This window comes from Bos javanicus, chromosome 8, assembly GCF_032452875.1.
Source record: "Bos javanicus breed banteng chromosome 8, ARS-OSU_banteng_1.0, whole genome shotgun sequence".
NCBI lineage: Eukaryota > Metazoa > Chordata > Mammalia > Artiodactyla > Bovidae > Bos > Bos javanicus.
In genome coordinates, this window is record NC_083875.1 from 104,394,536 (window position 1) to 104,408,242 (window position 13,707).

The window sequence follows — 13,707 nt, forward strand, 5'->3', positions numbered from 1 at the left end:
AAGGGTGGTAATGTAGGGAGGCAAAACTTGCCACCACAAAATGTCTCTTTAGCATGCAGACTATTTTGAACTGAAAATAGTCAAGGCCAAAAAAAGACACAGGAGGAAACTCTGACCTTTCCCTTAACTGCCTGAAGAATTTAGACAAAGGCCTGTTATAGTAGTAGAGCTATCCCCAGAGATGTCTGCGAAGAATATGGGCTAAGTGTGATGGGGAGATTCTTAGAGACTGGAGTCCACTCTAAGTCCCATTGACCCTGCATGGCCCAGCAAACATTTATTCACCAAACATTTGCTCTTCCATCTTATGTTAATTGCCTTCCTCCTTGAAAGCCCCAAACCCCTCCTAGTAATATTCTCTATTGTTTTCAGCTGAAGATTGTGTTTAAGGGAAGATTTCAAACACTTTGGTGAATTACTGTTTCTTTGTATCTCTCTATTTTATGTGTATTAAGCTTTGTTTGATTTTCTCCTGTTAATTTATCTCATGTCAATTTAATTCTCAGAAGAACCTGAAAGGGTAGAGGAAATTTTCTGCATCTGCAACACCACAAACTACTATCTCTATAGATTTGTCTAATCTGAACATTTCATATAAATGGAACTGTACAATATGTGCCTAGTTTCTATCACTTAGCATGATGTTACCAAGGTCCACTCATCCTATACCATGTACAATTACCACATTCCTTTTAATGACCAAATAATACTCATTGTAAAGAAATGACATATTCTGTTATCCAGTCATCAGATGACGGGCATTGGAGTTGTTTCCACTTTGGGGCTACTATTATCTCTTATTTATATTAATTTTTAATTGAGATACAGTTCATATACAATATTATATAAGTTTCAGTTATACAACAGAGTGATTCAACAATGTTTAAAGGTTATACTAGATTTACAGTTATTATAAAGTATTAGCTATATTCCCTATGTGGTATAATATATCCTTATAATTATTTATTTTATACATTGTAGTTTGTGCCTCTTCATTCCCTACCCCTCCCTTGCCCCTCCTTCTTCCCTTCCCCCTAATGGTAACTACTAGTCTGTTCTCTATATCTGAGAGTTTTTTTTCTTTCTTTTTTGTTACTTTTACTAGTTTGTTGTATATTCTAGATTCCACATACAATCATACAGGATTTGTTTTTTCCCCTTTGATTTATTTCACTAAAGCACAATGCTTTCCATGTCCACCCAAGTTACTGCCAACAGCAAGATTTCATTCTTTTTTATGGCTGAGTAGTATTCCATTGTGTACATAAAAGACATCTTCTTTATCCATTCATCTGCTGGTGGGCATTTAGGTTGTTTCCACATGTGCTGCTATAAACATTAGAGTGCATGAACCTTTCTGCATTATTGTTTGGGATATATATACATACGACTGAGCGACTGAACTGATATATATCTCCAGGTCTCTTAATTCTACCCTTCTAAACTTATCACTGCTCCAAAATCACTGAAGATGGTGATTGCAGTCATGAAATTAAAAGACGCTTGCTCCTTGGAAGAAAAGCTATGACCAACCTAGACAGCATATTAAAAAGCAGAGACATTACTTTGCCAACAAAGGTCCGTCTAGTCAAAGCTATATTTTTTCCAGTAGTCATGTATGGATGTGAGAGTTGGACCATAAAGAAAGCTGAGCACTGAAGAATTGATGCTTTTGAACTGTGGTGCTGGAGAAGACTCTTGAGAGTCCCTTGGACTGCAAGGAGATCCAACCAGCTCATCCTAAAGGAGATCAGTCCTGAATATTCATTGGAAGGACTGATGCTGAAGCTGAAGCTCCAATACTTTGGCCACCTGATGTGAAGAACTGACTCATTGGAAAAGACCCTGATGCTGGGAAAGATTGAAGGCGGAAGGAGAAGGGGATGACAGAGGATGAGATGGTTTGATGGCATCATTGACTTGATGGACATGAGTTTGTGTAGGCTCTGGGAGTTGGTGATGGACAGGGAAGCCTGGTGTTCTGCAGTCCATGGGGTCTCAAAGAGTCAGACACAACTGAGTGACTGAACTGAAACTTATCACATGAAACTGTTATGAGGTAGGAATTCAGCTCCTTCTGAAGTAGAGAGATACTTTTATCTAAAAGTTCTGACATAAGTCTTATGTTCTTGGTGCATCACCTGGTCTTTCCTACAGCCCATAAGATTCTCATAGAAGGGCACAATGGGTCAGATGTTCCACTTGGTAGACCTGGTAGATTCAAACACCCTTGTCCTCAGTCGTGTCTGATTCTTTGAGACCCCATAGACTGTAGCCCACCAGGCTCCTTTTTACATGGGATTTTATTGGCAAGAATACTGGAATGGGTTACCATTTCCTTCTCCAAGGGATCTTCTCCACCCAAGAATCGAACCCACATCTCTTACATCTCCTGCATTGGCAAGTGGATTCTTTACCATTAGTGGCAACTGGGATAACCCTCAAACACCCTACCTGACAGTTAACAGGGGTTGCCTTTGGGCAAGTTCTTAACCTCTCTGAACTGCTGGTTGGTCAATAGCAAAATGGGGTTAATAACACTACTTCTTCACAGTTCAACTTTCACATTCATACATGACCACTGGAAAAACCATAGCCTTGACTAGATGAACCTTTGTTGGCAAAGTAATGTCTTTGCTTTTCAATATGCTATCTAGGTAGGTCATAACTTTTCTTCCAAGGAGTAAGCGTCTTTTAATTTCATGGCTGCAGTCACCATCTGCAGTGATTTTGGAGTCCAAAAAAATAAAGTCTGACACTGTTTCCCCATCTATTTCCCATAAAGTGATGGAACCAGATGCCATGATCTTCATTTTCTGAATGTTGAGTTTTAAGCCAACTTTTTCACTCTCCTCTTTCACCTTCATCAAGAGGCTTTTTAGTTCCTCTTCACATTCTGCCATAAGGGTGGTGTCATCTGCATATCTGAGGTTATTGATATTTCTCCCGGCAATCTTGATTCCAGCTCGTGCTTCTTCCAGCCCAGCATTTCTCATGATGTACTCTGCACATAAGTTAAATAAGCAGGGTGACAATATACAGCCTTGACGTACTCCTTTTCCTATTTGGAACCAGTCTGTCGTTCCATGTCCAGTTCTAACTGTTGCTTCCTGACCTGCATACAGGTTTCTCAAGAGGCAGAAGAAAGCTGAGCACCAAAGAATTGATGATTTTGAACTGTGGTGTTGGAGAAGACTCTTGAGAGTCCCTTGGACTGCAAGGGGATCCAACCAGTCCATTCTGAAGGAGATCAGCCCTGGGATTTCTTTGGATGGAATGATGCTAAAGCCGAAACTCCAGTACTTTGGCCACCTCATGCGAAGAGTTGACTCACTGGAAAAGATTCTGATGCTGGGAGGGATTGGGGGCAGGAGGAGAAGGGGACGACAGAGGATGAGATGGCTGGATGGCATCACTGACTCAATGGACGTGAGTCTGAGTGAACTCCGGGAGTTGGTGATGGACAGGGAGGCCTGGCCTGCTGTGATTCATGGGGTCGCAAAGAGTCGGACACGACTGAGCAACTGAACTGAACTGAACTGAACGCTACTTCTAATTTACCATAAGGAGTTGTCAAGCGTTCAGGACACTGTCATATCATAAACTCAACCCCTGGCTTCCTATCTCCCTCTTTGTGGTGGGAGATGTCTTTGTTGCTCCCTGAAAATCCACATATGTGGGTCTTTTCCTTTAATCACCCTCCACCCGCACCATCCCCACTATTCTTTCCTGGCTAGCTTCTCATTCTTCTGATCTCATTTTAAATATCACTTCTTTGGAAGCATCTTCAGACACCTCATCAACTCCCTCTCCTTACTTCTTCTCAGAACAACCTGTGTTTTTCCTTCATTACTTTACCACAGTTTGTAATTTTCTATTTAGTTGACCTACTCTGTTTTTGTCCATCATCTGGACACTCCACCAGGGACCTTGTGTCTCGCTCTCCTCAGTAGCCTCAGTATAAACGTGGTCTAGGTTTGCAGCATGCCTTCATCAAATATTTACAGAAAACACTCCAATCCTTTCCTGAACTCAGCTTCAGAGAGGGAACGCATCTCTCTTCAAACCACACGGATTAGTGGCACACTTGACCCCCAAGTCTCCCTATCCCAATTCAGATCCAACCCAAGAGCCCGGGTAAGACGTTTAGCCTGCCTCCTAATATATTCTGAGTGCCAAGGAAAGTTTCAGAAACAGGAAGGAGTAAAGCAGTGTGCAGAACAGGAGAAAGTGATTTGACCTGGCCCAACTTCTCTGGATCTCAATGTAAGTTTATTGTAAAGGGAAAGGGGGGATTACTGCAATAACGACGTGACAAAACAACCACAAAGATAGAACCAGACAAACGCTAGGCCGAAGCTTGCTCTTGAGACAGAAGACGGTGAAGACAGATGCTGCGCAGGCGCGGTCAAGCCGCTCCACTCTCCCGCCTCCTCCCCGCCCCAAGTCGCAGGGCCCGCGCGCAGTCAGCTGACGCGGCGTCTCGGAGGTCACGTGACAGTGGGCGGGGCTACGGGCGCAAGCGCAGATTGTGCGCGTCTGGATCAGCTGACCCGAGGGGGCGATTTGGCTGAGGTAGGCCGCAGTCTGCCGCCTCGGAGTCGCCGCTGCCGGCGCCATAGCCATAGCCATGGCCAGTCAGTCGCAGGGCATCCAGCAGCTGCTCCAGGCGGAGAAACGGGCCGCCGAGAAGGTGTCCGAGGCCCGCAAGCGTGAGTTTGGGGTTGAGGCAGCCCGGCGTGGTGCGAGTCCAGGGATTGCGGCTAGGCCGCGAGGGGTGGTAGGTGCATTAGGACCGAAAAACTGCGGACTGGGCGGGGGAGGGGGATGGTTACAGTCGGGGAAGCTTGTGTGACTCGCAGCTCTCCGGATCCGAACCTCTGGAAGTCTTCTAGGTCGCCTGAGAGCTGCGATGTGGGCTAGTAGATAGGGTGTGGAATCAATAATAGGTGGACGACCTTCTTAGGGTCTGGGAGGCGAATAAAATGGATTATTCCAAACGGAAGTCGTTGTCTCCACCGTTTACCGTGTTACCCAGCCTGGAAACAGTCCTCTTTGCCACGTCTCAGACCCTCCCTCATTCGCCATGTTTAGTCACTCGGCAAGGCGTTATTTGTTCACTTTTCTCCATCTCTGCAGCCAGCATCTTAGTCCAGGACGCCGTTTTCTGAGAAGCTCATAGCAGCCTAGTTCATTAATTCCTTAATACGTGCCAAACGCAGTACGCCGTTCATTTGTGGTCTTTTATTGCAGTTTTCAAAGCCCCAGTGAAGGAAGCAGCTATTGGGTAGATTAATTGCGGCTGAGAGGAGGGCTAGAGTTGAGAAATGAGAGGTTACTAAAGAACTTAATAGGAGGATCGAATCTAATTGTTGAATGGGAGACTTCCTCCCTCCAATTCATTCTTCTCACTGTAGTCAGAGTCATACATCTCAGTTGCCACTCTGATTTCCTCCTATAGTCACCAGACCTTTAGTGTCTGCAGAATAAAACCTAAATTCCGTAGGAGGGTGTAGGAGGTGTTTTTGAATCAGGCTCGCTCGCTCTTCTCTAATCTCTTAGGTATTGCTTAAAGACACGTAGGTTGATATCACCTTCAAGCCTTTGCACAGTTGGTTCCTGATTGGAAAAGCCTTTTCCTAGTTTACTCTCCTTATTCTCAAACACATAGTCTTCCTTCAGATCTTAAAATTTAGGCAATAGTTCTTCCAGGAAACTTGCCCTAACTTGGTGTTTACCCCTCAGACTAGGTTAGACCTCCTCCCCAAATGCCTGTTTCTGTTGTCACAGTGCAGTAACCTGTTTCTTTATATGGCTCACTTACTAGAATAAGCTCCTGGATAACAGGAACTGTGTCTAATTAAACTTTATTTATTCAGTTTCCCATCTGGTGAGATGTTTCTATTCCTATTTTACCCATGGGAAAGTTGGGACCCAGAGAAAAATGATATGACCATACCCTGGGACACAATATAGCTGGGGTAAAAATACCAAAAACTGGTAATCTCAGTATTCTCTTGATTTTTTTTTTTTTTTTAAATCATAAGATTTACACTCTTCACCCATACTCAAGCCTGGCTCTGGTACTTTTTCAATTAGGGGTCATATGATACTTTGTATTTCATTGAAAGAGCTTTTTTTGAGGGGGCTGGACATAGGAAGAAATCTTGTTGCTCTGGTGACTGGAAAGTTCTGTGTTGCTCATGGAGTATTCTCATCATGCCCTTGATGAGTATTTCCAGAATGACTTCTCAGAGTATGTCTTGTGATGGATCATCAGCAACAGAAGTTGTATCTGTTGGGAAATGTGTGAGAATATTTGGGGAAAGTGCAGAAACAGTTACTTGGCATATGGTTAAAAATGATTGAGTGCCTTGGAGGTAGGGGTCGTGATTTACACCTTCCTTTTTCCTGTCAGACCTGGTGCAGGGACTTGTATATCTCCGGTAGCTATAACATAGTGATGGAAAGAAGTTGTTTTAAAGGAGTAAATTTATGTCTAATATATATCTCAGGATTTGCAGTAGTTAGGAATAGAATTATTAACACCTACAATTTGAAAAAGTTATTGCCTTTCTTGATCTGTAACCATGGTTGACATGCCCAGTTAGGAATTGGAAAGAGACAATACATGAGGCGGTAAAACGGTCCAGCCCAATTTTTCATGAAATCATTGTGCCATCGGAGTGAAACGGCAATGCTGGCCTGTACATGTAAGGCCCTCAAAAAACAGAAAACACCAGAGTTAAAAGAAATTACTTCCTGCTCAAATACTTTTTGGTTTTCTGAGAAGCCAGTCAGAATTGAACTTTGAAGATGTTTGCTGACAGGGAGAGAATGGTTTTCTGTGATTGTGGTTTTCATTCTGTCTGCCCTCTGATGGATGAGGATAGGAGGCTTGTGCAAGCTTCCTGACGGGAGGGACTGGCTGTGGGGAAAACTGGATCTTCAACAGTTAGAACTGGACATGGGACAACAGACTGGTTCAAAATTGGGAAAGGGATCCATTGAGGCTGTATATTGTCACCCTGCTTATTTAAATTACATGTGAGTACATTATGTGAAATGCTGGGCTGGATGAATCACAAGCTGGAATCAAGATTGCTGGGAGAAATATCAATAACCTCAGATAGGCAGATGACACCACCCTTATGGCAGAAAGTGAACAGGAATTAAAGAGCCTCTTGATGAAGGTGAAAGAGGAGAATGAAAGCTCATTTAAAACTCAGCAAAAAAAACTAAGATCACGGCTTCCAGACCCATCACTTCATGGCAAATAGATGGGAAAATGATGGAAACAGTGACAGACTTTTATTTTCTTGGGCTCCAAAATCACTGTGGACAGTGACTGCTTTCATGAAATTAAAAGACACTTGTTCCTTGGAAGAAAAGCAATGACAAACCTAGATAGCGTATTAAAAAGCAGAGATTACTTTGTCTAGTCAAAGCTGTGGTTTTTCCAGTAGTCATATATGGATGTGAGAGTTGGACCATAAAGAAGGCTGAACGCCAAAAAATTGATGCCTTTGAACTGTGGTGCTGGAGAAGATTCTTGAGAGTCGCTTGGACAGCACAAAGAGCGAACCAGTCAATCCTAGAGCCGATTAACACTGTTACTCATTGGAAAGACTGATGCTGAAGCTCCAATACTTGGGCCACCTGATGTGAAGAACTGACTCATTGGAAAAGATCCTGATGCCAGGAAAGATTGAAGGCAGGAGGAGACAGAGAGGACAGAGGATGAGATGGTGGATGGCATCATTGATCCAATGAACACAAGTTTGAGCAAACTCCAGGAGATGGCGAAGGACAGGGAAGCCTGGTGTGCTGCAGTCCATGGAGTTTCAGAGTCAGACATGACTGAGTGCCTGAACAACAGTAACAAGAAAATGGTTTACCTTAAGTAATTAATTCGGGAAGCCATGGGAGTTGGGAGTGATTGCAAGTGGTATTGTGAAAATGTGGGGCTACTGTGTAATATTCAGGCCAAGTTAAAATTTGTTGGTTTGGGGAATAATCTTGGCTTTCTTGGCCTCGAATGTATAGCTGATGAGGAGGATGGCATGTGGAGTATTGGAGTAGAGGTCAGTCGGAGCAGATCCTAAGTGGTGGGCCCTAAATAGTACTGGAGAAACCTGGAGAAATACTCCTTGAGGGGCTTAGTCACCTTTTGGTTGTTTTAGACTAGCCTCATTTAGTATTAATATCCTGGGGTTATCACCAGTCCAAAATTCTGTTGTTAATCAGGAGTTGTTGCTGCTGCTGTTGCTTAGTCTGTAAATGGTGTTTGACTGTTTGCAACCCCACAGACTGTAGCCTGCTAGGCCCCTCTGTCCAAGGGATTTCCTAGGCAAGATCAGGAGGTGGAAGGTTAAATTCAGTTTCATTCATCTACATGGACTGTGTGGGATTTGGGCAGTTGATATGCAATGAATTATAAGTTTTTTTTTATTTTTTAATTCTTTTTAAAATTTTAATTGGAGGATAATTGTTTTACAATGTTGTGTTGGTTTCTGCTGTACAACAGCATGAGTCAGCTAGAAGTATACATATATTCCCTCCCTCTTAGCTGCCCTCCCAACAGCTTGCTTTTAAGATGCAGAATGTCTTTCACTCTGAATTAAATAAGTGTTCAGACTGATTGCCTAGGACCTCCCACCCCACCCCACCCCCCAATTTGTGTATCTGAGAAGTTGGACAGAGAAACTTACTGATCTTGTGGTCCATTTTCATAGAGACTCTGACAGAAGCTAGAGAGTTTTCCCAGCTGTCTGTTAAACTATGCTCTTCTAGAAACCAGAGCCTCTGTGTTTCCTCACTTAGATGTTTGTACAGTCTTATGCCCAGGGCTCCATATCTCAGAAGAATTCCTTCTCAGAACATTTCTTGCTTATTTCCTTGCGCACAGGCATGGATGTTAGTTTCCAATATTACATCATCTGTTTCATTAGTTACAGTTTAGGTTGACGTCCTTTGGGAGCATATTAGCCGCCTCGGTAAGCTAGCTGAGCTCTGATTGTAATGAGCAGCATATTAAGTGTTTACTTCTCAGGGAGAGAATTCCCCAGATGGCTTAATGTCGCCCATTTTATGTTGATTCTTAGTAGTTGAGGTTGAGAAAATATTCTGGCACATTCCAAAGTGTTTTGCATAATTTTTACAGTCTGTTAGTATAGAAGGTGGTCCTTTTTATCAAGTCACTTCCCAGTGAAGTACAGTCTAGTTAAGTACAGGAGGCAGGAACCTCTACCATTGGTTAGCTCTCAATTCCCTTTCTCCCTCTTCCCTCCACGTGTCTCTTGAGACTGTATCTTCAAACTTTTGTCACTGTTTATGGTTAGAATTTACCATCTCAGTCTCTGCTTCCTCTTCTTCTTGTCTGTTAACCACTTCCTTTGAAAACAGGAAAGAACCGGAGGCTGAAGCAGGCTAAAGAAGAAGCCCAGGCTGAAGTTGAACAGTACCGCCTGCAGAGGGAGAAGGAGTTCAAGGCCAAGGAAGCTGCGGTGGGTCCAGTGAATTTTCATTATTGCCTTAGTTTCCTGAGGCTTCCTTCCTCTCCTTTTCCCCTTAGGCTCCCAAAATAGCATAGCTCAGCAATTCTGATTCTGGTAAAAATTGAAAACTGGGTTATTGGATACTTAGGCAGAATCCCTCAGGATGATTAGTTTTTAACATTTGAATTCTAGTCTTCACTTAGATAAATAATGAAATTATTAATAGATATTAAATATAGATAACTTTATGGAGATATGTTATTTAATATATATTAAATGTAGATAATATTAAATATCTTTAGATGGTGAACGTGTGCCAGATGCAGAGGATCAGCTGTGAACAGAAATAGACATGGTCCTTAGCTTACAGTCTGGTGGTCAGGGACACTCAGTAATAAAACACAAGTCACGCAAATGGACAGCTGAAGAGGACTGCGATGGTCATAAACATGAATTCCATGGAGCCCCGCTTTAGTATAGATAGTAACTTACCAGTAGAGGCTAGACCACGATGCACGTGATGCATATAATAGTAGTACAGAAACAGATCACAGAAGGTACAGAGGAAGCAGGGGGATTAGGGAAAAGGTAAAGGATGGAAGAGGCTTTATAGAGGAAAAAGCCTCCATCTGGACTTTTGGATACAGGTAATAGAAAACAGCTCAAGCTGGTTTAAGCGAAGTGGAATTTGTCAACCTACATGATTGGAAACCCAGGTAAAGACTGAGTTCATTTTGATCTATGAGCTTAAATAATGCTTTCAGGGCTACTTCCATCTCTCCTCTCTGCCTTTACGGGCTTCATTCTCAAGTTCTTCATTGTGGCCTACTAGATCCAGGTACACACCCTCCCAGGTCCAAGTCCAGATTAAAGGGTCATGCCTCTCTCTCAGTAAGTAGCCGAAGTTTCGTTCATCTTTGCACTGGGCAGTGACTGCTATTTAAACTTAAAATGAGTCTGGGTCTCTTACTCATGAATTGGTGCTGTAAGTTGTCAGACTGCCCACAAGACAGTGTAGAAATAGGGGTGGCCATCTTGTCTTATTATTGCATTGAAGCTGCCATTGCTTATAGTGATGGCCTCGTGCATGAGATGAGTTTTTCTAGCCGTATTCCATTGTAACTGCTTCACTTTTGTGACTTCTGAGGTTTGCTGTATAGTTGACATGTTCATAGAATAGAGGTAGTGGATTTTTCCGGCCCCCCCCACCCCATTGAGTAAGGATTATGGACTTTTAAAATATGGGTAGGCAGCTGAGCCAACCATTATGAAATGCTCCAAGGTATTCCTACAGTATGAACAGTGATAGTATGAAGAGCCCTACGTTTGAATCTCTGCCTGTTCACGTGAACCTTTTTGAGTGAAGGAATGTAATTATTAACATGTGGAATGAGGTGGCAGAAGCTTAGGTGTTGGAAAGGGTCAGGCACAAAAAAGTGACGCCTTAAGAACCTGATGGGCCACATTCTGATAAAGTAGGTGCAACAGTTAACAATGAGAAGACAGTAAATGAAAGTTTATCACTGTGTGAAGTTCTAAATAGAAACTGAAGAGGTAAGACATCAGTGCACCAAAATTTCAAGCAATAAAACAGCAACAGTGAGAGGATAGTTCCCCTTTCACCCAGACCTGCAGTCCTCAGAGATAACCACTGTTAACAGTTTCTTGTGTATTCTTCTAGAATGTCATGTGTTCATAATACTGGTGAATCCACTGCTGAAGTGCTAAAACATTAACTAGTCATAGTAAAACTGTATATTCCTCCTAAATTGCATCTCCCTAGTGTTAAAATACAGAGACATTACTTTGTCAACAGAAGTTCCTCTAATCAAGGCTATGGTTTATCCAGTGGTCATGTATGGATGTGAGAGTTGGACTATAAAGAAAGCTGAGCACCGAAGAATTGATGCTTTTGAACTGTGGTGCTGGAGAAGACTCTTGAGAGTCCCTTGGACTGCAAGGAGAGCCAACCAGTCCATCCTAAAGGAGATCATCAGTCCTGGGTATTCATTGGAGGGACTGATGTTGAAGCTGAAACTCCCAATACTTTGGCCACCTCATGCGAAGAGCTGACACATTGGAAAAGACAATGATGCTGGGAAAGATTGAGAGCAGGAGGAGAAGGGGACGACAGAGGATGAGATGGTTGGATGGCATCACCGACTCAATGGACATGGGTTTCGGTAGACTCTGGGAGTTGGTGATGGACAGGGAAGCCTGGTGTGCTTCGGTTCATGGGGTCACAAAGAGTTGGACACGACTTAGTGACTGAACTGAACTGAGTGTTACTTTTTAAGAGGTTTTGTTTTTTTTTAAATACCACATATATCTCTCCCTTTTAAAAGTGCACTAGGAGATACTACTAACCACGAGGCCTCAGTGGTTGGGTCTTCAGGTTCATTTCAGTCTCTGGTTAAGGCTGCACATTAGACTCGAGAGAGAAGTGACTGTGTCCCTCTCCGGGATAATTTCCCAGGAGTGGAAATGCTGTGCAGTTTGTTTACCTTTTGTTCAATGTTGAAAAGTCAGCCACCCAAGTTGACTGTATCAGCTTCTGCTCCCACAAACCATGGGAATGCTGACTTCTCACATGCTCTTTGGTCACAATGTTACATTTCCTGCTGCTGATCATTATATTTATGACGAAACTGGGTTTCTTCAAAAGTCTGAAGTCCGTCAGTTCAGTCACTTAGTCGTGTCCGACTCTGCAACCCCATGAACTGCAGCAGGCCAGGCTTCCCTGTCCATCAAGAACTCCCGGAACTTGCTCAAACTCGTCCATCGAGTAGGTGATGCCATCCGACCATCTCATCCTCTGTCATCCCCGTCTCCTCCCGCCTTCAATCTTTCCCAGCCTCAAGGTCTTTTCCAGTGAGTCAGTTCACATCAGGTGGCCAAAGTATTGGAGTTTCAGCTTCAGCATCAGTCCTTCCAATGAATATTCAGGACCGTTTTCCATTAGAATTGACTGGTTGGAACTCCTTGCAGTCCAAGGGACTCTCAAGAGTCTTCTCCAATACCACAGTTCAAAAGCATCAATTCTTTGGTGTTCAGCTTTCTTTATAGTCCAACTCTGACCTCTATACATGATTATTGGAAAAACCATAGGTTTGACTAGATGGACCTTTGTCGGCAAAGTAATATCTCTGTTTTTTAGTATGCTGTCTGGGTTGGTCAGGAAGCTGCTTATTAAAAGTCTGAAAGCTGCTTATTAAATGTTCATCCTGATGTTCCCTCTGTTGTCATTCCCCGAATCTAGGCTCTGGGATCCCATGGTAGTTGCAGCACTGAAGTAGAGAAGGACACCCAGGAGAAGATGACCATCCTTCAAACCTACTTCCAGCAGAACAGGGATGAAGTCTTGGATAACCTCTTGGCCTTTGTCTGCGACATCCGGCCGGAAATCCATGAGAACTACCGCATAAATGGATAGAGGCAGAAGAAAAGTGCCTATTGCGTGGATTGGCGTTTTGAACGCCTTCGTGGAACATGAGGCTTCATTTAGCAAGGCTTGAGTTACATCTTACGAAAAGGCATTAAATTATTTCTGTATATTATATAGTAGGTCCCTTCACTTTTTGCAGAATCACCAACGTGGATTCTTTGTACAGGCTTGGAGCTTATCCAAAGATGTATCTTTTTACCTCATATTTCTTAGAAATTTAATGGATATATGTTGTCTGTTTTCTATGCCTTTTCTCTCAAGCAGCATATTATCAACACTGACTTTTTCTTTCTTAGATAGTTCTTTAAAACCCAATTTTCCTAAGAAAGAAAGGGATTAAAGCATTTTTTTCCCTAAATCTTTCTTGAAGGTCAGGGGCTTTATCTATGAAAAAGTAGTAAATAGTCATTTGTAACCCATGTTAAACAACAGCCAGCCTTAAAATAGTCCTTTCCAACTAAGGGTTAGAACAATGGGTCCTAGTGTTGGGCTGCTGTTAGTTTCTCTTATTCACACTTACTAGGTGGTAGAATTCACTAACTTGTTACACTTTACTACTTGTGTACTGATACTGTACTGATAATCATTTAAAAGTAAAGACTGTTGTGCGTTTTCCTCCTCTCAGCTGCATGCTCTTTGATAATGCAAAATGTGCTTTGACCCAGATGTTCTTTGACCCAGAATTTCACTAAGGAAATTAGTACATGCATCACACACACATTTGCGTGCATACTGAGAAAATATTCATGGTATGCACCTTAGCAG

The 13,707-nt window shown here is 42.7% G+C and overlaps 1 protein-coding gene across 1 annotated transcript; it reads left to right on the forward strand.

The window, feature by feature from the left end:
* The first annotated feature begins 4,497 nt into the window (after positions 1-4,497).
* Positions 4,498-13,566, forward strand: ATP6V1G1 (ATPase H+ transporting V1 subunit G1). Its single transcript, XM_061426630.1, has 3 exons — positions 4,498-4,712; positions 9,406-9,506; positions 12,757-13,566. The coding sequence occupies exons 1-3, from the start codon at positions 4,631-4,633 to the stop codon at positions 12,928-12,930; spliced, it is 357 nt and encodes a 118-aa protein (XP_061282614.1). The 5' UTR covers positions 4,498-4,630; the 3' UTR covers positions 12,931-13,566.
* Positions 13,567-13,707: the final 141 nt, after the last annotated feature.